The 19,762-nt window shown below is 48.3% G+C and overlaps 1 protein-coding gene across 2 annotated transcripts in view; it reads right to left on the bottom strand.

Moving 5' to 3' along the window:
• Positions 1-18,744, bottom strand: part of COL9A3 (collagen type IX alpha 3 chain) — a 45,275-nt gene extending 26,531 nt beyond the window's left edge. Inside the window, exons 1-12 of one of the 2 annotated variants that reach the window (XM_064167444.1) lie at positions 18,622-18,744; positions 18,403-18,503; positions 18,017-18,261; positions 16,696-16,773; positions 10,031-10,066; positions 9,337-9,408; positions 8,494-8,547; positions 3,951-3,986; positions 3,350-3,373; positions 2,827-2,880; positions 1,665-1,718; positions 733-774 (exon numbers count right to left, since the gene is read on the bottom strand). In XM_064167444.1, coding sequence (XP_064023514.1) covers positions 733-774; positions 1,665-1,718; positions 2,827-2,880; positions 3,350-3,373; positions 3,951-3,986; positions 8,494-8,547; positions 9,337-9,408; positions 10,031-10,066; positions 16,696-16,773; positions 18,017-18,082 — 516 coding nt within the window. In that variant the 5' untranslated portion in view covers positions 18,083-18,261; positions 18,403-18,503; positions 18,622-18,744. Of the gene's footprint in view, positions 1-732; positions 775-1,664; positions 1,719-2,826; positions 2,881-3,349; positions 3,374-3,950; positions 3,987-8,493; positions 8,548-9,336; positions 9,409-10,030; positions 10,067-16,695; positions 16,774-18,016; positions 18,262-18,402; positions 18,504-18,621 lie in introns of those variants that run through there. The other variant, XM_064167445.1, reaches the window with a different exon arrangement.
• Positions 18,745-19,762: the final 1,018 nt, after the last annotated feature.

Raw genomic sequence — 19,762 nt, 5'->3', positions numbered from 1 at the left:
TTGCTGTTGTTGTTTTTTCTCCTTTTAATAAAACCTCAGGCAACACCTCTGTAGCAGAAATGTCATTTTCTAGCATATTCCAGAGGGGAACTGAAATTCAACTTGCAGAAACAGCATCATTTTCTGTGGAGTTCCACGTGACTTGCCAGAAGGCAATCCAAACTGACTCGGAGCTTTTTTTGGGGCATGCCAATTAGAAACCCAAAGATGCTGTCACAACAACAGCTGCCAAATCTGGAAGTGTCACTTCCATCTTTCAGGGACTTAACACTCCTTTGGTTCCCCCTGAAAGAAAGAATTTGAGACTTTTCCACAAGGGAAAATAATACAAAGCCCAGAGGAACCCAGGGCCAAGGAGGGAAACTGCAACGTGCATGACCTTTGCTCTTGTAAAGCAGGGCTGGAAGCAGCTGCATGAAAAGCTGCTGTCAGGTAGCAAATGCTGAAGTTGTTTTGCAAATGAAGAATGGAGGCAAAACTGTCAGTTTGAAAAGCAAACTGGAAAGCAAAGATCAAGGTAAAAAAATCATCAGCCCTTGCACATCTACCTCCTTGAGAGAACCTTGCAGACACACACACACAGAGCACTTCTGCATTGCAACAAGGCAGATTAGAGCCTTGCCTGCTAGTCTGAAGTGTGCCTGTGTAGTGGGCTGACAGTCACCCAACAAAAAATCACACCAAAGATGAGACCAAAAAGGTTATCTCCAGGCTACAGAAAGGAAAACCTACCTGAAGGTCTCCAGCACCATCGTGAAGGCTGCCTGGCAGTCCCTGCAGTTGATGAAATGTGGTCTGTTAGACACAGCTGCACAAGCAGGAGGAGAAATACAGTCTGTGGGAAATGCACTTCACAGCCCCAGCTCAGCTGGGTCAGCAGGAGGCAGATACTCAGCCCCACGCTGGGAAGCGCAGCCCCTGAACCCAGAGCACGTCCTCAAAGCAGACATGACAGGAGTGTGATTATCTGCTGGAGATGCACAGGTGAGTCTGGTGAAGAGCTTTAAGTGATGAAGGCACCAGTCTGAGGAGGGCAGCTGGGCCTCCTTGGAAAACAGCTCCTCAGGAAAGATCTGATCCCTCCAACCCTCCAGAGATACCACAGCAAACCCAAAGCAGAGACTTGGTGGTCTGAAGGGGGCCTGCAAGAAGGCTGGAGAGAGACTGTTTCCAAAGGCCTGTAGTGATAGGATGAGGGGCAATGGTTTGGGATTAGAGGAGATTTAGGTTTGATGGTAAGAGAAGTTCTTTACCATGAAGGTGGTAGGCATAACATCGCAAAAGGTTGCCCAGAGAGGTGGTTGAGGCCACATCCTTGGAGATACTCAAGGTCAGACTCAGCAGGGCTCTGGGCAACCTGATCTAGTGGAGGATGTCCCTGCTGACTGCAGGGGGGTTGGACTGGATGACCTTTGGAGGTCCCTTCCAAACCAAACCACCCTGTATAAGCTTGAGACAACAGAATGCCCACCCTGGGATCCATCTATGCCACGAAGCCAGGATTCCATGGCACAGCAGACAATAGACAGGAGATGATCAACACACCAAAGTTCAGCCAGTGAAAAGTCACTGCTCTCCTTGGGGCACAATGTTCACAGCCTGACAAAACTTAGGGAGAGCTGGAAAGGGAATTCTCTCACTTTTAATTGCAAGTCTTAACTTACAGGAGGTCCAGGTGGTCCAGGAGGCCCTGGGAATCCTGGCAGACCAAAAGGTCCCTGAAAAGAAGTGAAACATAGTAAAATTTCTCCTTCTTCCCCATTGCAGTGGAAAAGTGAAAGGAGAGGAAAGGTGGCTACCAACCACTGGATGCCTGTGAATGTGGGGCAGGATGTCTCTCACAGGACTAAGCTGCAGCTTTCTTCCTGCACAGGCTTCTATGACTCCAAAGAGCAGATGCAGGTGCAAGCACAGGCATTAGAACAGCAATGCACCTTCATCACTCCTTCCACTAGCTCTGGACCTCTCTAGTGGAGCTGTGGGCACCCAAGAATAGTGGCATGGCTCTCTGGCTTTGAAAGTATGGCTGCAAACATTTGCACCCCTTTGACATGGCACTGGCTGCCCCTAGAGTGGCCCTACACAAGCTGATACAAGGATTAAGATTGTCCATGGGCATTTGTAGTGTCAAGAGTGTCTGTGCTGGTTTGAGGCTAGTTGGAATAGTTTAATGAGAGAAATTAGCTCCTTGGCTGTGAAAAGGAAATGAGGTTGTGCCTGTATTGCCCATTCCTTCTGCTGGCATATATAAAAGCAAGGACACAAAGAGAAGTCAATCTCTGCCTGGCTGTTGCTGTATTAACTCTTCTGCCTGACTCTGCACATTTCCCAACTAATCATTCTGCTTCTAACACCCTTTGCTGACCTTTCCAGCTCACCCTGCATGTAAGAGAGATTCTGAGATAAGGGAAAGGGTGGAAAGAAGGTGGCAGGAGGTCTCTTCCAACATGCTTGATTCTATATGATTCTATGAAGGGTGGTTGGGAGCCTCTCCTGGACACTCTGACTGCTGGGAGAGGTCTTGCCTTTCTGTATTACTTTTAACTTGCCTGATACTGCATATAGTTATAAATATCTGCAATATATATTATATATATGCTTGTAAATTCTGCTAAGCTGTAAATACATAAAGCTTCATTCTTTAGCTTGCATCTGGCTGTGGCTGAGTTTAGTCTGGGTGAAGCCCTGGGGCAGGGCGGGGAGCAGGTGATGCCCAGAACCACTACAGTATCCCACTGCCAGAATGAGGTTAAAGACCAAGAAATCAACCTTCAGTGGTTTAAGGCATTATCTGTAAATGAGGATCAAATGGCAGGGGAAACTCACAGGAGGACCCCGAAATCCATTTCCACCTGGGAGCCCACTGGGTCCTGGAGGCCCCTGTTGAAAAGAGAAGATCCTTTATACCCATGGTGGCTTCACACAGCTGCCAAATCCCATTAGCAAGCAAACAATGTGGCTGTACTCAGTTCCAAACACCCCCTCAGGGTTCAATCCTGCTCCCAGACTGTCAGTTTACCTATGCACATCCTTCTTTTTGCTCCACCTTCCCACAGAGCACACTCTTGTCAGCATCTGAGATGCTCCAGGAACCCATCAAAAAGCTGCCCCAGAATTGGTCACTTAAAGCAGCCACAAGGTTGCTGCTGTGCCTTGAAGTTACATCAGTGCCTGCTTCCTCAGGGTGAGCACAAAAGCCCCACAAGACTGCCAGCCTGCAGGACTCCACACGCCTCTGCCCAGCACAGGAGAGGAACCCAAGGTCTGGGGTGGGTTTGTACCACTCAGGGGACCCAAGAAGGGGAGAATAATAATTGAGAACTGTTTTGAGAAGAGCCTTGTTACTCACCGGAGGTCCTGGCAGTCCTTTGCCCTGCAAACAACATTTCAGAGGAAAAGATCACTTAGAAAGTGAACATGGAGGAGGAAGAGCAAGCTTCAGAAAACGCTGCTTCATTTATGTTTCCATAGCACTTCCCTGTCCCTGGGTGTTGTAATCTGCAATCAGAGCAGAGCTGGACTCCTGATGAATCCTTTTGTTGCCTCTCATCATCTGAATTCCCTTTACAACTACCTACAAGACCTCTCTAAGTATAGCCACCTAAGGTGATGTGACAGTGGGACACAGACCACTCTGCTTTATCTACCATTCCTCTGTTTCTCCTGTCCCTTTTTATGTAGGCATTATCTCATGGCTAAGAATTCTGCTAGCATTTGTTATGCTTCTCCTTCTCCCAAGCTTTGGAACATCTCAAAGCCTAAAACCGAGCCCTGCATTACCAGAACAGGTCACAGAGACATGTTTAAACACGCCAAGGAATACTGTAATTCACCCAGGCTGTGATCCCTTTGAGTTGCAAAGCTTCCCATCATCTGTTGGTGATGGCCTTGGCATAGTGTATTAGACACCACAACATCAAAAACCACCTCCTATTCTAGGAGTTACTTACAGCAGATCCACGTGGCCCAGCAGGTCCTAATGCACCCTGTGGGAATAAACCAGAGGGCAAATCAGCAGGAATAAAGCAGGACTCCCACGTGGGCAGACACCAATGTCTGCTCTCCCTGACCCCATCCTTTGAAAGCTCTAGGAATGTTTTACACTAACAACACACAGCTGGAGATGCTCAGCTGGATTGACAAGTGTTAGGATGGAAACTTATGGGTAATGAGTCTCTCACTCCTAATTACTTGATTAAAGAATATTTTAATGAGAGATGGATGCTCAGAACTGGCTCCAGCAACTTTCTTCACCATTTGCTGGGCAAGAGAAAGCAGAGATTAAATCTTGAGTGGCTCCTAAAAGACTTAACCACTTCTGCAAGTCACTGCTGGCCTCAGGTTTAGTCTCCACAAGTATCTAAGTTCCTAAATTGAACTTCATCCATCTGAAATATTCCCAATGCTTCCATGATGCAGACACAATGACTAAGTGAAACTATCAAAAAAAAAAGGGCTTGCTGTAGTTCACTTCATTAATTCATTTTCCTTTCAAGCAAAGACAAAGATTCTGTGGCTTCTACCTCTTCAGAGGCTCTCCTTAGCAAATTCCCACTCTCCTGCTCCCAAATTGCACTGTTGAGCTTGACAAGAGCTTGGTGATCTTATGTTTTAGACTAGAATGAAGTCATTCTTGAAGTTATTTTCCTCCTTAACTAAAGACAGTTGAAAGAGACAGATCTTCTTAATCCCTTTGTGGCACTGCAAAGATGCCAGGCACTGGCCAGGAGAGTGTAAAATTAATGACAGAGGAAAATTCTGAAGCAGAAAATAAGTTCAAATACAAAAATGAACAAAAAACCCAATAAAGTGGAGTTGACCTTGGCCAAGAGCTGTTCAGGTACCTCCAGGAAATAGTGGGTGAGCAGCGCTGACTGATTCTTCTAGCTCTGGGAACCTCCTCAGACAAAGATGCTGATGAAACAGGGAAAGGAAAAGAAGAGGCAGGCAGGTGAGAGCACTCTGATTTTCTTATTCCTTTTGAAAAGAACAAAGAAAGAAAAAAGGGAGGAAAAAGGAGGGAGAAAAGGACAAAGGAGGGGAAGAAAAAAGGACAAAGGGGGGGAAGAAAAAAGGGCAAAGGGGAGGAGGAAAAAGGGCAAAGGGAGGGAGGAAAAAGGGCAAAGGGAGGGAGGAAAAAGGGCAAAGAGGGGGAGGAAAAAGGACAAAGGGGGGGAGGAAAATGGACAAAGGGGGGGAGGAAAAAGGACAAAGGGGGGGGAGGAAAAAGGACAAAGGGGGGAGGAAAAAGGACAAAGGGGGAAGAAAAAGGGAAAAGTGGGGGGAAAGGGTAAAAAAGGGGGAGAAGAGGGGAAAAGGGGAAAAAAGAAAGAATGAAAAAGAAAAAAAAAAGGAGAAAACCAAGACCAAAAAAAGATGAAAAAAGGGAGGAAAAGGCAAAGGAAAAAAGCAGAGAAGTGGCTGCAGTGCAGCAATGCTGTGCCAGTGTCATTTGGGCTGAATGATGAATAAACCAAGTTTGCTGAGCAGCACTGATGCAGCTGTCAGTGTGAGCTCCTCCATGCCCTGCTGGCGCTCAGGAGCTGCAGAACATCCACCCTGCCACAGACATCTCTTTGCTTGCATTTGAGTTGTCCTTCACTGAGGCTGCTCTCTGATGGATGCACAACTTAAAATAGCAAGTGAAGAGGTGACAGACTTAAAGAGAGAGCAAAGCATGTTGTTATTTATGGACTGTGCTAAACTAGAGGCAGCAAAACTCCTTAGCTCATGGTGCAGGGCACAAAGAGATGCCAGTAGCAGACTTCCTCAGCAGGACTCCTCTCCAAACACTCTCAAAATGCTGCACAGAAGCATCTCAAGGATGATGTCCTGAGCTCAATTCAGTGGTATCTACCCCTAGGACCAGCAGAACGAGGCAGATGTGCAGACCTTGAAACGAACCCAATACAGTGCTGCTCTTTGTGATCCCAAGGACAAGGCCAGCCCCTCTCCCAGCCTCCTGCATACCAAATGAGATTAGAGCTATTTTGCCTTGTTAAGCTCAAGGAGAAAGATAGAGAGGAGCCAAGGGCTCATTAGGAGAAGCTTGTGAGGAAAGGACTGTAATCCAATAAAAATCAACTCTGCTGCAAGTGTCAGCTCCTTCACTTCTCTGGAAGTTACTCTGGTTTTCTTCCAGTCACTTTTATCTTTAGGCTGAAGCCTTTACAACTACTGATGGTTGTCAGGGACAAGCTGGGATCTCCTCCTGCAAAGCAAACTCGGAGTTCCTGGCACTTACTGACTTACACTCTGATCCTGTTCCCACTTAAACCAGCTGCACAGCCCTGTTCTGCTCTGGCCAACACACCCACAGGTTGGCACAGCACCCAAAGTGCCAAACACTGGCACTGTACTCTTCTTATTTTTGCTGTCTTTGAGGGTGTAAATCAGAGGATGCAGCAGTGAACGTTCACACAATCACAGAGCATTAAGGGTTGGAAAGGACCTCAAAAGATCATCCAGTCCAACCCCCCTGCTAGAGTAGGATCACCTAGAGTGGGTCATGTAGGTGGGTTTGGAAAGTCACAGAATTAACCAGGTGGGAAAAGGCCTCTGAGATCATCAAGTCCAACCTACCATCTAACCCTTCTAATTAACTAACCCATGGCACTAAGTGCCTCACCCAACCTCCTTTGAAACACCTTCAGGGATGGGGACTCCACCACCTCCCCAGGCAGCCTATTCCAATGCAAGTCACTCTTGCTGTGAACAACTTCTTCAGAGGAGACTCCCCAACCCCTCTGGGCAGCCCATTCCAGTGTTTCACAACCCTCACTGTGAAGAAAGTTTTCCTTCTATTCCCACAGAACCTCCTCTGCTCCAGCCTGCACCCAGTGCCCCTTGCCCTATCATTGCACATCCTGAGCAGAGCCTGGCTGCATCCTCCCCACATTGCCCTTCACATCTTTATAAGCATGCATGGGGTTGCCTCTCAGTCTCCTCTTCTCATAGAATCATAGAATCAACCAGCTTGGAAAAGACCTCCAAAACTCATCCAGTCCAACCCAGCACCCAGCCCTGTCTAATCAACCAGACCATGGCACTAAGTGCCTCATCCAGTCTTGGCTTCAACACCTTCAGCCACACTGAGAGTGTGAGACACTGGCACAGGTTACCCAGGGAGGTTGTGGAGCACAAAAGCACAGAATGTGATCAAAGAGGTGTCCAAGACCAGGCTGGATGAGGCCTTGAGTGACCTGTTCCAGTGGGAGGTGTCCCTGCCTGTGGCAGGGGGTTGGAACTGGCTGAGCTTTGAGGTCTCTTCCAACCCAAACCATTCTATGATTCCATGATGTATTTTCTCCCCAAGTTCAAGGGATCAGTAAACAACCTATGGATTCAAGCTTTATCTCTCCCCCACTGGGAGACAGGAGAACAGCTATGCTAGATAAAAATCTGTGTCAAATGGCTCACTGATGTTGAGTTCTTCATGTCACAAGGAGGCCTAAGTGCCTTTCCAGCCCTGTTGTAGATGAGCTGAAGGACATCTGTAACATGTCAGGTTGTCATTTCTCTATCCCTCTGGTGTCCCTTAGCAGAGTAATATGCAAGAAGCAAGAAAAAAATCCCCTCTTGTTCCTTGCTAAGCTGGGGAAGCCTGAGCCAAAGCAACTAATGTCAACCATATGGACAGTTCTGGAATTAACAAAAGGCAAAAGTTTAAACAGTTACTACACAGTAGCAGTAATTATAAACACAGCAGAGCTGCCTACTCAAGCTGCAAATAAAGGCCAAACCCAGCTTCACTTTGATAGACTTTGTAATTAAACCTATCCACTGCTTCAAGGAACTTTCTGGACGCTCAAAATACCCCCAGAGCTGTTCTGCGCTGGTAATCCACATCAGTGAGACTTCCAAACCTATTCAAAGCCAGGTGGAAGGCTGGTTTCAACCCCAGGAGGCTCAGGGGTGACCTCACTGCTGTCTACAACTACCTGAAGAGAGGCTGTAGCAAGGTGGGGTTGGGCTCTTCTGCCAGGCAACCAGCAGCAGAACAAGGGGACACAGCCTCAAGTTGTGCCAGGGAGGTCTAGGCTGGATGTTAGGAGGAAGCTGTTGGCAGAGAGAGTGATTGGCATTGGAATGGGCTGCCCAGGGAGGTAGTGGAGTCACCGTCCCTGGAGGTGTGGAAGCAAAGCCTGGCTGGGGCACTTAGTGCCATGGTCTGGTTGACTGGATAGGGCTGGGTGCTAGGTTGGGCTGGATGATCTTGGAGGTCTCTTCCAGGATGATTTTGGAGGTCTCTTCCAGGATGAGCTTGGAGGTATCTTCCAACCTGGCTGATTCTATGATTGTATGTGGAAGGATTCTGGGTCTCATGCCCTGCCACCTGGGGCATCATTTCAGAGCTCCAAGCATGCTGCAAGGGTTCACAGATAGATGAGCTGTTGCCATCCACACCCAGATGTCACCAGGTTAGAATGGAACAAGAAATCCTCAACACAACCAATGACAGTGTCCATTTGAAGGATCTGATGGGATACTCACACGGTCTCCTGGAGGCCCATTTGGGCCAGGTGGGCCATCAGTTCCAGTTAAACCCTGTAAAAAGAAGGGAACAAAAAAGAAAGCAAAGGTTAAAACCAGAGAAATGAGAGCTGTAGGAAGTCACTGTCACTGTCACCAACACAAATCATGTGGATGCCAAGCTCCTAGGAAAGCTTAACCATTTCATTTCTCTGCCTTTAATCACAAAGGAAAGGAGCAGAAGCAAATGACCAGGACTGTTCCCCACACATTGTGTGGATGAACAGCACCAAGTGGTCTTGTTGCTGGTGTTTGTTGAGTTGCTCTCTTGTAGCTGCAGCTGCAGAATCTGACTGAGTGCTTCCTCTTGCCTGATGCAGAAGAAAATGTGCTGGCTAAAACCTTACCCACAGTCAGCCTCCATGGTAGGAAGCTGGGAAAACTTGACCCTATGCAGTTGCCTGCCCAGGGCTTTGTTCTACAGCAAGCCTCAGCTAATAAATGAGAGTGCATTTCTGAATTAAGGCTCAATGGGTTTGCTCCAGAAATGCCAAGTGATGCCCATATTTCTCCAGATCTGCCCAGTGCACCTCTGCAGAACTGCAGTGTTTCGTTAGGAGGCTGCTGTCTAACCAGGTCTCCATCCCCAAATTGTTCTCACACTCCTTAATTCAATCAAGAGATACTTTCAGCTCAGAATTTCTCCTGATGTGCATGACATGTAGATCCAGGAGCCACTTGGCTTTTCCAGCAGACAGAGAGAATCTTAACGAGGCACTTCAGGAACCGCCCCCCCAACACACACCTCTCCCATTCCTCTGTAAAGTATTGAGAAGATCAAAGAGAAGCTTCCAAAATACTCACATCCACCCCAGGAAGGCCAGGCAATCCAGCTTCACCAGCTGCTCCAGGCTTCCCTGGTGCACCTTTTGGGCCCTAAACCAGATAAACAGACTTTTATTTTTAACATGGTAACAAGATACAGGCCACAAGGTGGAAGTTCCTTTGTTCATGTTCATGTCCTGTGTTCATCTCACAACGTGCAGCGTATGGAAGCATTGTTGGAGAGAGATGAACCTTGCCATGGATCCAGGATCAGGATCACAGGATCCACATCTAAAAGCTAATTTCAGCTCACTTCTTTCAGTTCCACAGTCAGTTACTCATAAACTCCTTCTAGTAGAGAAGTACAAAGGGAAATCCCTTTCTGCCCAAAGCAGAAAGCTGTGCCACTTGGTACAATGCTGAGCAGCCCTTGGCAGGCTGAGAAGCTGAAGCAGACCCAGCCTGATGCCAAAAATAACCATGTGTGGCCCAGTGCCAGTTTTGTTATACAGCTGATGGGTGAGCTTTATTTCATGCACATCCTCCACCAGCAATGAAGCAGAACATGGTAGTGCCCAGGATGGTGCTGAGCATCTCCACTCCCACTCCTATGCATCCCTTACAGGAATTCTGCTGCAGATGCAGGTGAAATCAAGCCAGTAAGTCTTAGCTCTTGTTATAGTGCTTCCCTCTCCAAAGAATGAACAAGTCAACAGCAACCAAAAATACTTACTGCTGGGCCTGGTAAACCAGGAGGGCCTGGCTCTCCCTGAATGAAAGAAAAGAGACATCACTGTTAAGTGTTGAACCTCCTCCTGTTGACTTTCTGCAACAACAGGTCCCAACTATCACAGTGCTCAAGCCTCCTTTCATGCCCACTCCAAGATCTACCACACTCAGGCTGGATGAATTTGGAAAGCCTTTTCCACATCTGCAGTAACAGCCTGGGGTGGAACCCACAGCCTCAGCCCCCCAGGGAGCAGCAGTGCTTCTGACTGGTGTCTGCAATGGTGTCTGAAGCAGCAGTGCTTCTGATTGGTGTCTGCAATGGTGTCTGAAGCAGCAGTGCTTCTGAATGGTGTCTGCAATGGTGTCTGAAGCAGCAGTGCTTCTGAATGGTGTCTGCAATGGTGTCTGAAGCAGCAGTGCTTCTGATTGGTGTCTGCAATGGTGTCTGAAGCAGCAGTGCCTCTGAATGTCTGCAATGGTGTCTGAAGCAGCAGTGCTTCTGAATGGTGTCTGCAACGGTGTCTGAAGCAGCAGTGCTTCTGAATGGTGTCTGCAACGGTGTCTGAAGCAGCAGTGCTTCTGATTGGTGTCTGCAATGGTGTCTGAAGCAGCAGTGCTTCTGAATGGTGTCTGCAATGGTGTCTGAAGCAGCAGTGCTTCTGATTGGTGTCTGCAATGGTGTCTGAAGCAGCAGTGCTTCTGATTGGTGTCTGCAATGGTGTCTGAAGCAGCAGTGCTTCTGATTGGTGTCTGCAATGGTGTCTGAAGCAGCAGTGCTTCTGAATGGTGTCTGCAATGGTGTCTGAAGCAGCAGTGCTTCTGAATGGTGTCTGCAATGGTGTCTGAAGCAGCAGTGCTTCTGAATGGTGTCTGCAATGGTGTCTGAAGCAGCAGTGCCTCTGAATGTCTGCAATGGTGTCTGAAGCAGCAGTGCTTCTGAATGGTGTCTGCAACGGTGTCTGAAGCAGCAGTGCCTCTGAATGTCTGCAATGGTGTCTGAAGCAGCAGTGCTTCTGAATGGTGTCTGCAATGGTGTCTGAAGCAGCAGTGCCTCTGAATGTCTGCAATGGTGTCTGAAGCAGCAGTGCCTCTGAATGTCTGCAATGGTGTCTGAAGCAGCAGTGCTTCTGACTGGTGTCTGCAATGGTGTCTGAAGCAGCAGTGCTTCTGACTGGTGTCTGCAATGGTGTCTGAAGCAGCAGTGCTTCTGAATAATGTCTGCAATGGTGTCTGAAGCAGCAGTGCTTCTGAATAATGACTGCAATGTTTTCAGATCTACTTAGAAATGCCTTGCACAGGGGCTTGGCTGTGAGTGGGGCAGCAAGGAAGCTGGATGGCTATCAAGGCTTTCAAGCATCTTCCTGATGAGGCACATGGAGAAAATCATAGAATCAACCAGGTTGGAAGAGACCTCCAAGATCATCCAGGCCAACCTAGCACCCAGTCCTAGCCAGTCAACCAGACCATTGCACTAAGTGCCTCATCCAGGCTTTGCTTCAACACCTCCAGCCGCACTGACTCCACCACCTCCCTGGGCAGCCCATTCCAATGCCAATCACTCTCTCTGACAACAACTTCCTACTAACATCCAGCCCAGACCTCCCCTGGCACAACTTGAGGCTGTGTCCCCTTGTTCTGGTGCTGCTTGCCTGGCAGCAGAGCCCAACCCCACATGGCTACAGCCTCCTCTTCTGCAGGTTGCACACCCCCAGCTCCCTCAGCCTTTCCTCACAGGCCCCTCACCAGCCTTGCTGCCCTTCTCTGGACATGTTCCAGTACCTCACCATCTCACTTGAATTGAGGCCAGAACTGGATACAAGGATAAGCTCCAGGCATCCAGGACTGTGATACTACTAGGAGCTGGGGACTACCAGAAGGTGAAGACTGAACAATCTGTCTACAAAGATTTCCTTCATGTGACCAACCTTTGAGCAAAGCAGCAAATGAAGCAAGCCCCCAGCTGCTCTCCACCTAATCCAATTGCACAACCTGGATCAAACTCAACTCTTATGAAGTATTTCAAAAGCACTCTTTTTTTTTTTTCCTCTCTTTTCCCTCATCCTAATGGAAAATAACTTTCAAGAACACCACCAAAGGTGTTTGGGAGACAGCATTTCAGTGTTTTTAAAGCCTTTGAATCACTCCTCCCACCCCAAGCAGCTGTAACACCATTCAGAAGCTGACACAGACCCCAGACAAGAAGATAGTTTTGGTTTATTGTCAGCCCCCAAAAGAAGCAATCATCTGTAGACAGCAGGAGCTTGACTGAAGCTCAGTTTGCCATCTCATCTCATGGCAAAACCACTTTGTGTCCCAGTTCCAGATGTCTAGGTGGGGCTTTAGGATAGGTGCAGTAAATACTGTGAGCAGCTTAGGTGGCATGGGTGAGCAGAGGGGAAGTGGCACACTGATAACCCTGGAAGAGGAAGGCAGTAACCAAAGGCATGGAATTTAGAGTATGTGTCTGCATTTACCGTGTCAGCAGCTGTGAAGGCTGTGGGCAGGTCTCTCCAGCCTGGCTGCTCTGGTTTGCTCAGGCAGGGATATATGCACTACCACCAGCACACGCACCAGAGGGTCACTGAACAGAGGGATCCTTATGCTCTGCTTTGCTGAAGCTACTCCTTTGCCATAAATAGTTATCATTACCGTAGGTGGGGAAGGGCTCCTGCCAAGGAAATGAAAGGAGCAGTTCTTTTGCAAGGAGTGGTTTGAAAAGGCAGCTGGATGTGGCAGCAGAGGTGGTTTGAGTCCTCCTCCATCTCTTCACATCACCAGTGCCTTGCAGTTTTTCTTGCCTGCGTGATGGCAATCCACACAGCAAGGCCACAGTGGCAGCAGAGGCTGTTTGGGACCATCTTAAACCTTCATCCTGCCACAGTGGACCCCTGCAGGACTCTGCAGGAGCACCCAGAACTTCAGTCAGCTGAATCAAAAGCCTAATCAGTTTTGATACCCCTAATGGCAGATCAGTGGGAATTAGAGGCAAAGGCTGTCAGCAAAAGGAAAGGCTCTGCTGGTGCTAAGGGAGAGGGAAGGAAGTTTACTCCTCCTCAGCAAGTCAAGCCAGGAGAAGGAAAGGGAGGGGAGGGAAATGAAATAAAGCAGCTTGATTTGTGAGAAGTGACAATTGCTTATTAGCAAAGTAGGGAACTGCAGCCCCAGAAATAATTCAGGGGGACTTAGAGCTAATTCTTTTGATCACAACATGCTGCTTCTATTCTTAGGAGGGAGAGGTTCTGCTTGTTTCTGAGTAAGAAACATGAAGCATGCTAAAGGCTCTAATTATAAAATATTTCAGAGGGATTTAACGTTGCAGGTCCCACTGAAAGGCACAAATGAAAGCAGCAGCCTCTAGAAACAGTGCTGCTGGGGTTCATCCAAGGTTTGCTCAGAGGTGTCCTGAATAATTCAGCTGGATGTTATGTATTGCTCAGGGACTGCTGAACACCTCAGCAGCACTCCTCCAGCCCTGAGACCTTTCAGTGACTCCTTGCACACAGCCTTCATGCAGAGCCCATCTGTGAAGATGACCCAGCTGGAGTGGCTCAGAGAGTTCAGGAAGCTTGCAGAGATGTAAGTCAGCAAAGCTCTGATGGTGCTTAAAAAATACACAACACCCAACAAACCCAGCACCAAACCTCCACAGCAACAATCCTCAGCACTTTAAAAAAGAAAAGAAACAAAATCATGGCTTTATTTTTTGCAGCAGCAGAGTTGACACAGCCACTCAGGCTCCATCTGATCCTCTCTGTGCAGAGCAGTGCTGGAGTTTCTCTGCCTTAATGTTTTGGAAGGCACTGCCTAGAGAAATGGTAGCCCTGAAATCAGAGAGGCTGTGACTGCACTCAGCCTTAGCCACAGCTCTGGAGACACCAAGGTGGGAGCAAGTGTGGATCTGTTAGAGGGTAGGAGGGCTCTGCAGAGGGACCTGGACAGGCTGGAGAGATGGGCACAGTCCAGCAACATGAGTATTAACAAGGCCAAGTGCCAGGTTCCACACTTTGGCCACAACAACCCCATGGAGTGTTACAGGCTGGGGACAGAGTGGCTGGAGAGCAGCCAGGCAGAGAGGGACCTGGAGGGTTGGTTGACAGCAACAGAACATGAGCCAGCAATGGCATCCTGGCCTGGATCAGGAATAGTGTGGCCAGCAGAACCAGAGAAGTCCTTCTGCCCCTGTATGGGAACTGGTCCAGTCCAGTTCTGGGCCTCTCAACTTACAAAAGATGTCGAGGTGCTGGAAGGTGTCCAGAGAAGGGCACCAAGGCTGGTGAGGGCCCTGGAGCACAGCCCTGTGAGGAGAGGTGTTCAGCTTGGAGAAGAGGAGGCTCAGGACAGACCTCATTGCTGTCTATAGCTACCTGAAGGGAGGCTGTAGCCAGGTGGGGTTGGGCTCTTCTGCCAGGCACCCAGTGACAGAACAGGAGAACACAGTCTCGAGTTGTGCCAGGGCAGGTTTAGGCTGAATGTTAGGAAGAAGTTCTTCACATCAAGAGTGATTGGCATTGGAATGGGCTGCCTGGGGAGGTGCTGGAGTCAAATACCTCCAGGAACGGTAAAGGGAGACTGGATGAGGCACTTAGTGTCACGGGTTAGTCAATTAGAAGGTGTTAGGTGACAGGTTGGACTCAAAGACCTTAGAGGTCTTTTCCAACCTGGTTAATTCTGTGAATCCCATGGAATTATAGACTGGTTTGGGCTGGAAGGGACTTTTAAAGGTCCTCCAGTCCAACCCTCAATCTCTTCTTCTATGCAACTTCTTAAAGGACTCAATGTCCTGTTGACAAGCAGAAGTCATCTTGGAGCCTGTCCCTGAGCAGCTGGACCATCCCATGTCCCCAGGGCACCTGACACTATCCATAACTACAGGAGGGATGTAGATCAACTCTGTTCAAACAAGAGACTGTTCCTGTGGAGCCACAACTGGGCCTGCAAGACTTAGCACCTTAAATACTTCATTCAGCTGTTTGATTTATTAGGATTAAGTTCTTCATATTAATTAGATGTTGTTATTTGGTCCTGTCCCTCAGGGAGCCTTCCAAAGCTTTTAGCAGTGGATAAAAGGTGTAGGTCCACGTGACCAGCATCTCCCCAGGCTCCAAGAGCATTCAGATGTGATGCTGGTGCTGTTCCAGAATTAAGGTGTAAAATACTCTGCAGGAAGCAGGAACTGACCAAGAGAACAGCAGAGATGCTTCCTTTGGTTGCCTATATGCAGAAGCTGGTTACAACCTCAAGTCTGAAGAGTTCCATCCCTCCTAAAACCTCTCTTTTATTACTCTGCACAGGGCTCTGAGCAACCTGCTCTACCAAAGGTCCTTTAAAGGACCATTAAAAGTCCTTTCCAAGGCATTCTGTGATCCTGTGCAGAAAGGCAGCCACCTTCTGCTGCAGCCCCATGCAGTGATCCCAGAGACTCACTGCTGCTGTGCCCTCTTCTTTCCAACCTTCCTGAAAGTAAAAAGGAGAGGAACCAGGTCTGAACATTTCACTCTACGAGACCAGAGTGAGGTTTCCAGTGCAGCAGCCTCTGTTAGTCAAAGGGACACTTCAGAGGGCCTAGCTGCAAATCAATGAGGTTCTCTCTTCAGAGCAGCCTTGCTCACAGAGCCACTATGAAACTCAGCACTGCAGACAAAAAAGCTCTTTGTTCACCATATACCAGGGAACTCATAGATCTTTTTTTTCACCTTCTTATCCAAAAGAAAGTGACCTGCATGGAACTAATAGAATTTTGTTTTCCAAGGTTGTTTAAAGGCCCAGTTCCAACAAACTTCATTTGGATGAGCTCTAAAACACCCTGCCCTGTTCCACAAGCAGCCCAGAGAGACATGGACTACTCAAACTGAATATTGAAGTAGGAATCCTGCCTTTGCCATTTGATGTGGTCTTGTTGAGGGTCTGTCTGATACTCTTTTTATCCACTGCCAACTACAGGACACAATTCAGTCTTTATCCAGCAAGATACACAGAAGGAAAATGTCTCATTTCTATGAGGCAAGCAATTAAAAGTAACAGGACAAGTTTCCCTCCTCCAGCAAGTCCTGTGCTATGCAGTCTTCCACCTCTGCAGGAGGTGTAGGTGTAAGAACTGCTGCTGAAATAAGGGGTGCCTGTTTCACTTGCCTTTTGTGTCACTGAAAGCAGCTCATGAGCCAGATTCTGCCCTCACACACCAGTGTAAGTTGGGGATAAGCAGTGACCACGTTGAAACAAAACCAGTATGTTACAAGAGTGTCCAGTGCTGCTCTGAAGGCCTCTCTAGAAACTGAAGTGCACCATAAACCTCTCTCTGAACTACAGAACATACAAGGACTGGCACACATCACACTCATGCACTCAACTGCATTATGTTCTTCCTCCTCCCTGAGCACCAGAAGAGCAATATTATGCTTTGCAAGCAGGGTCACAAATCCTAAGCTGCCCTGAACTCTCTCTCAAGACAGGGGACTGATCCTGCAAAGAACCTGAGGCCACTCAGCACCTCCACTCACTGTTCTGACTCCTGCAAAGTGAGGTCTCATCACTAGGCTGGATCTCCAGGTCCATCCACCCCTGACAGATGGACCAAAGGCTGGGGCTCTGCCAAACAAGAGCAGAACTCTGCTCAGTGGGTTCTGCCTCTGCTCCACCCCTCTTGCCCTCCCTCCGCCATGCATCACTCACATCGATTCCGTCCTTGCCAGATGGTCCTGGGGGTCCTTGTGGTCCAGGAGGGCCTTGTGGTCCTACTCTCTGAGAGGACTGGGGGGAAAGAGAGAGAGAAGAGTTTGTTTTTGCATCAGAAAGAAACCTCTAGGCTAAATCAGAAAGCACTGGCCAAGTCCTGTAGCTTAACCCTAAATCTGCACTAAGCCTCCATATCCCTCCGGCTCCCCCTGCCATCCTGGATGGACTCAGAGGAGCTCAGGACTAGTGCAAGGCTCTTTGAGCACACCTTCAGTGCTCCCAGCTTGTATAACTAGTGGCTTATGCTGGAAATCAGAGCTGGATAGTGGGCAGCAAGTGGGTTTGGTTGTATAGGAAACAGTTCTTACTGCCTAGGGGCACTTCTCATTTTGGGCAGAGGAGAAAATGCAAACTCCATGGAAAATAGGTGCCAAGTGCTTGGCATTCAAAATCAATTGCAGACAGTTCCAGTCTGATGGGGTGATGGAAAAGCCAGGTGGGCAACACTGAAGGAAGGAGAAAGGAAAAGTCTCTCTGAGCATGATGCCATTTGAAAATCTGGGATTTTGGAGAAGCTCTGAGGTGGAGGGGTAGGAAAAAAGGTCCAATAAATGACTTCTGTATGGAGAGGGCTCCAGGGAGCAACGTGCTGTACTTTGAGTGAACAAAGGTTGCATTGTAGAAGCAGCCCTGCTCACAGCAGACGAAGGCAGCTCTGAATTCCCAAACCAGACTCCAAAAATTCTGCACTAAGACAATGAAAAACCTCACTGAGGAGTTACTTCCCCAGACAATAACATTAACACCACAGAGGGAAGTGAACTGTAGCTTTGTGTCTGAGGTGAGCAAGGGTTAAATGAGCTGTTTTACAAGTCTAACATCTGAAAACTGATTGAGGGAGGGAAAAAGCAATGCCAAGTCAGATGAAGACCCAGATCAGAAGATAAATCTCACTGGCAGCCTGTTACTTTGCTGTAAAAGAAAATGGTTTCTCTTACATCCACAGGTCTCCCTTTTCCCAAGCCTTTATCTCTCCTGCCTGCAGTCCTGAAGACAAAACTTTAACAGAAAGCATAAAGCAGCACTTTCTACTCATGAAGATACGATCTAAAGCCTACCTCTGTGGGTACAAAACCAGAGGTGCTTGCCAGGCACTCTCTGAGTAATAGCACAGGCAACACACACATTTTAAACCAACTTTAGCCTCCAACATCCTGCCTATTGCCTCATGTCTATCCTGCAGCTGTAACACACACAGATCACTCCTTCTCTTGAGGATTTTTTATCTTGAGCATAAGACATAAATGAGACTTCTTACCTGAGCAGATGCTGTGGCTAAGAGCTGACCCAGGAAGAGAAGCCCAAGAGTGGAGAATCCAGCCATGGTGCCCAGGCTCTGCCTCTCTTCGTTCCTCCTGGGCAGCTAAACACTTTCCCCTCCAGGGTCCAGCAGATCCCTCCTCCTGGGTCTCAGCTTACAAAGGAGAAACTCCTTGCCTCCAGATAAACCTGTGGCTCCAGCTGGAGGGGCAGAGCTCAGGAGCACAGGCAAGAGGGGCTGTACTGGGAGGAGAGAGGTTTGGGAAAGAGGTGGGAGAAGGAGGGGGAGCAGCAGTCAGTCAGGAAGAGAAGTTCTCCTTCATGCCCTGCTGGACAGCCCCAGCCTTGAGCAAACAGGGAGCAAATGGGAAGGGTCAGACTCACAGATGTGCCGCAGGAACAAAGTTAGGCTGTTCCATCTGGAGAAAGAGATGTTCCTTAGGTCTCACCTGGACTATTTCTCAGAGCTCATCACCACCTCAGTGCTGGACAGATAAAAAGCAACACAAGAGAGTTATTCAGTGCCTGAGGCTATCTAACTCCACTAGAGAAACTAATCTACCTGCCATGAGTGCTAGAAGCACTACAGAGAAATGCACTTACTGCTTTGTGAGATGCTTTATTAACTCTGGAGATGCACTCACAGATGGTTTTGTTGTGGGTTTTTGTTCTGTTGTCTTCCCAGGGAGATCTAAAGAATGACAGCAGATTTCTTGAGAAAGTGATGAATCCTGACCAGAGGATGGGTGATTGCTGACAGGTACAAGGAAGAAGTGAAAGAAGAAGCATTCTGAGAGCCACAAAAAGAGGAACTGCCTTTGAAGTATTTGTAAGGAGGGACCAGAATGACAGTTCCCAACAAGGTGAACCCACTTGGCAATATATTCACAATGACATCTCCTGCAAATACCTTCATGCTTCCCATTATTGATTAAAGACATTTTCATCCAAAACAGAGCCTGGGAGTGGAGACAACTAATGGCAAGATTCATCAGGATTGAAGTGACACAGCTCATTTTGTTAGCAAGAAGAGAGAAGTGCAAAAGAAAAAAGCTTCAAAACTGAAATCCCAGGTCTCAGTTTGGCACCCTTACACCAGGGGGTTTCTCTGAGCACAAAGCAGGTGCCTGTCCAGCTCCCCAGCAGCAGCTGGTTCCACTAACCTCAACAGAAGCATAAAGGACTCAGAGTTACCAAATGCCCACAACGTTCTGCAGAATAGGCAGCAGGGGCAGAAAGTGAGTGTGTGTGTCTGTCTTTGGATGGCTTCAAAGTAAACTGGATGCTTTATATTCGACACCACAAACCTCACAGGAGAGTGTGGTGCAGTCTCATGAACTGCTTTGCAGGGCTGATACCTCCTCTTTCACACAGAGGCCAAGTGATGGTGAGAGAAGGCAGAGCAGATGCAAATTCCTTGGCCACACGTTGCTGCCTCAAGCTCAGCCTGCCTATGACCAGCAAGGAAGGAGCCCTGGGAGTATTCATCTTCAACTGCACCTCACAAACCAAGGGGAAGAGCAGCCCTCCTCTCCTTCCACATTCCCAGGCAGAGGGAACACAGCAACTTATAGGAGTGATCATCCCAAAGACACCCTTGTGCTTGTGTCCTAGGCTCACTAGACCAAAGTCCCCACACGCAGCTCAGGCAGCTGCCCTTCTGCCTGCTGGCTCTGGGAGCCTTTCAAAGATCAAGTCCTTGCTGGAATGGCAGCCAGGGAACATTTCAAAGCACATCACTAAA

This window comes from Pogoniulus pusillus, chromosome 29 (assembly GCF_015220805.1).
Source record: "Pogoniulus pusillus isolate bPogPus1 chromosome 29, bPogPus1.pri, whole genome shotgun sequence".
NCBI lineage: Eukaryota > Metazoa > Chordata > Aves > Piciformes > Lybiidae > Pogoniulus > Pogoniulus pusillus.
The sequence above is the reverse complement of the archived record's forward strand: the minus strand, read 5'-3'. Positions and strand labels throughout refer to the sequence as shown.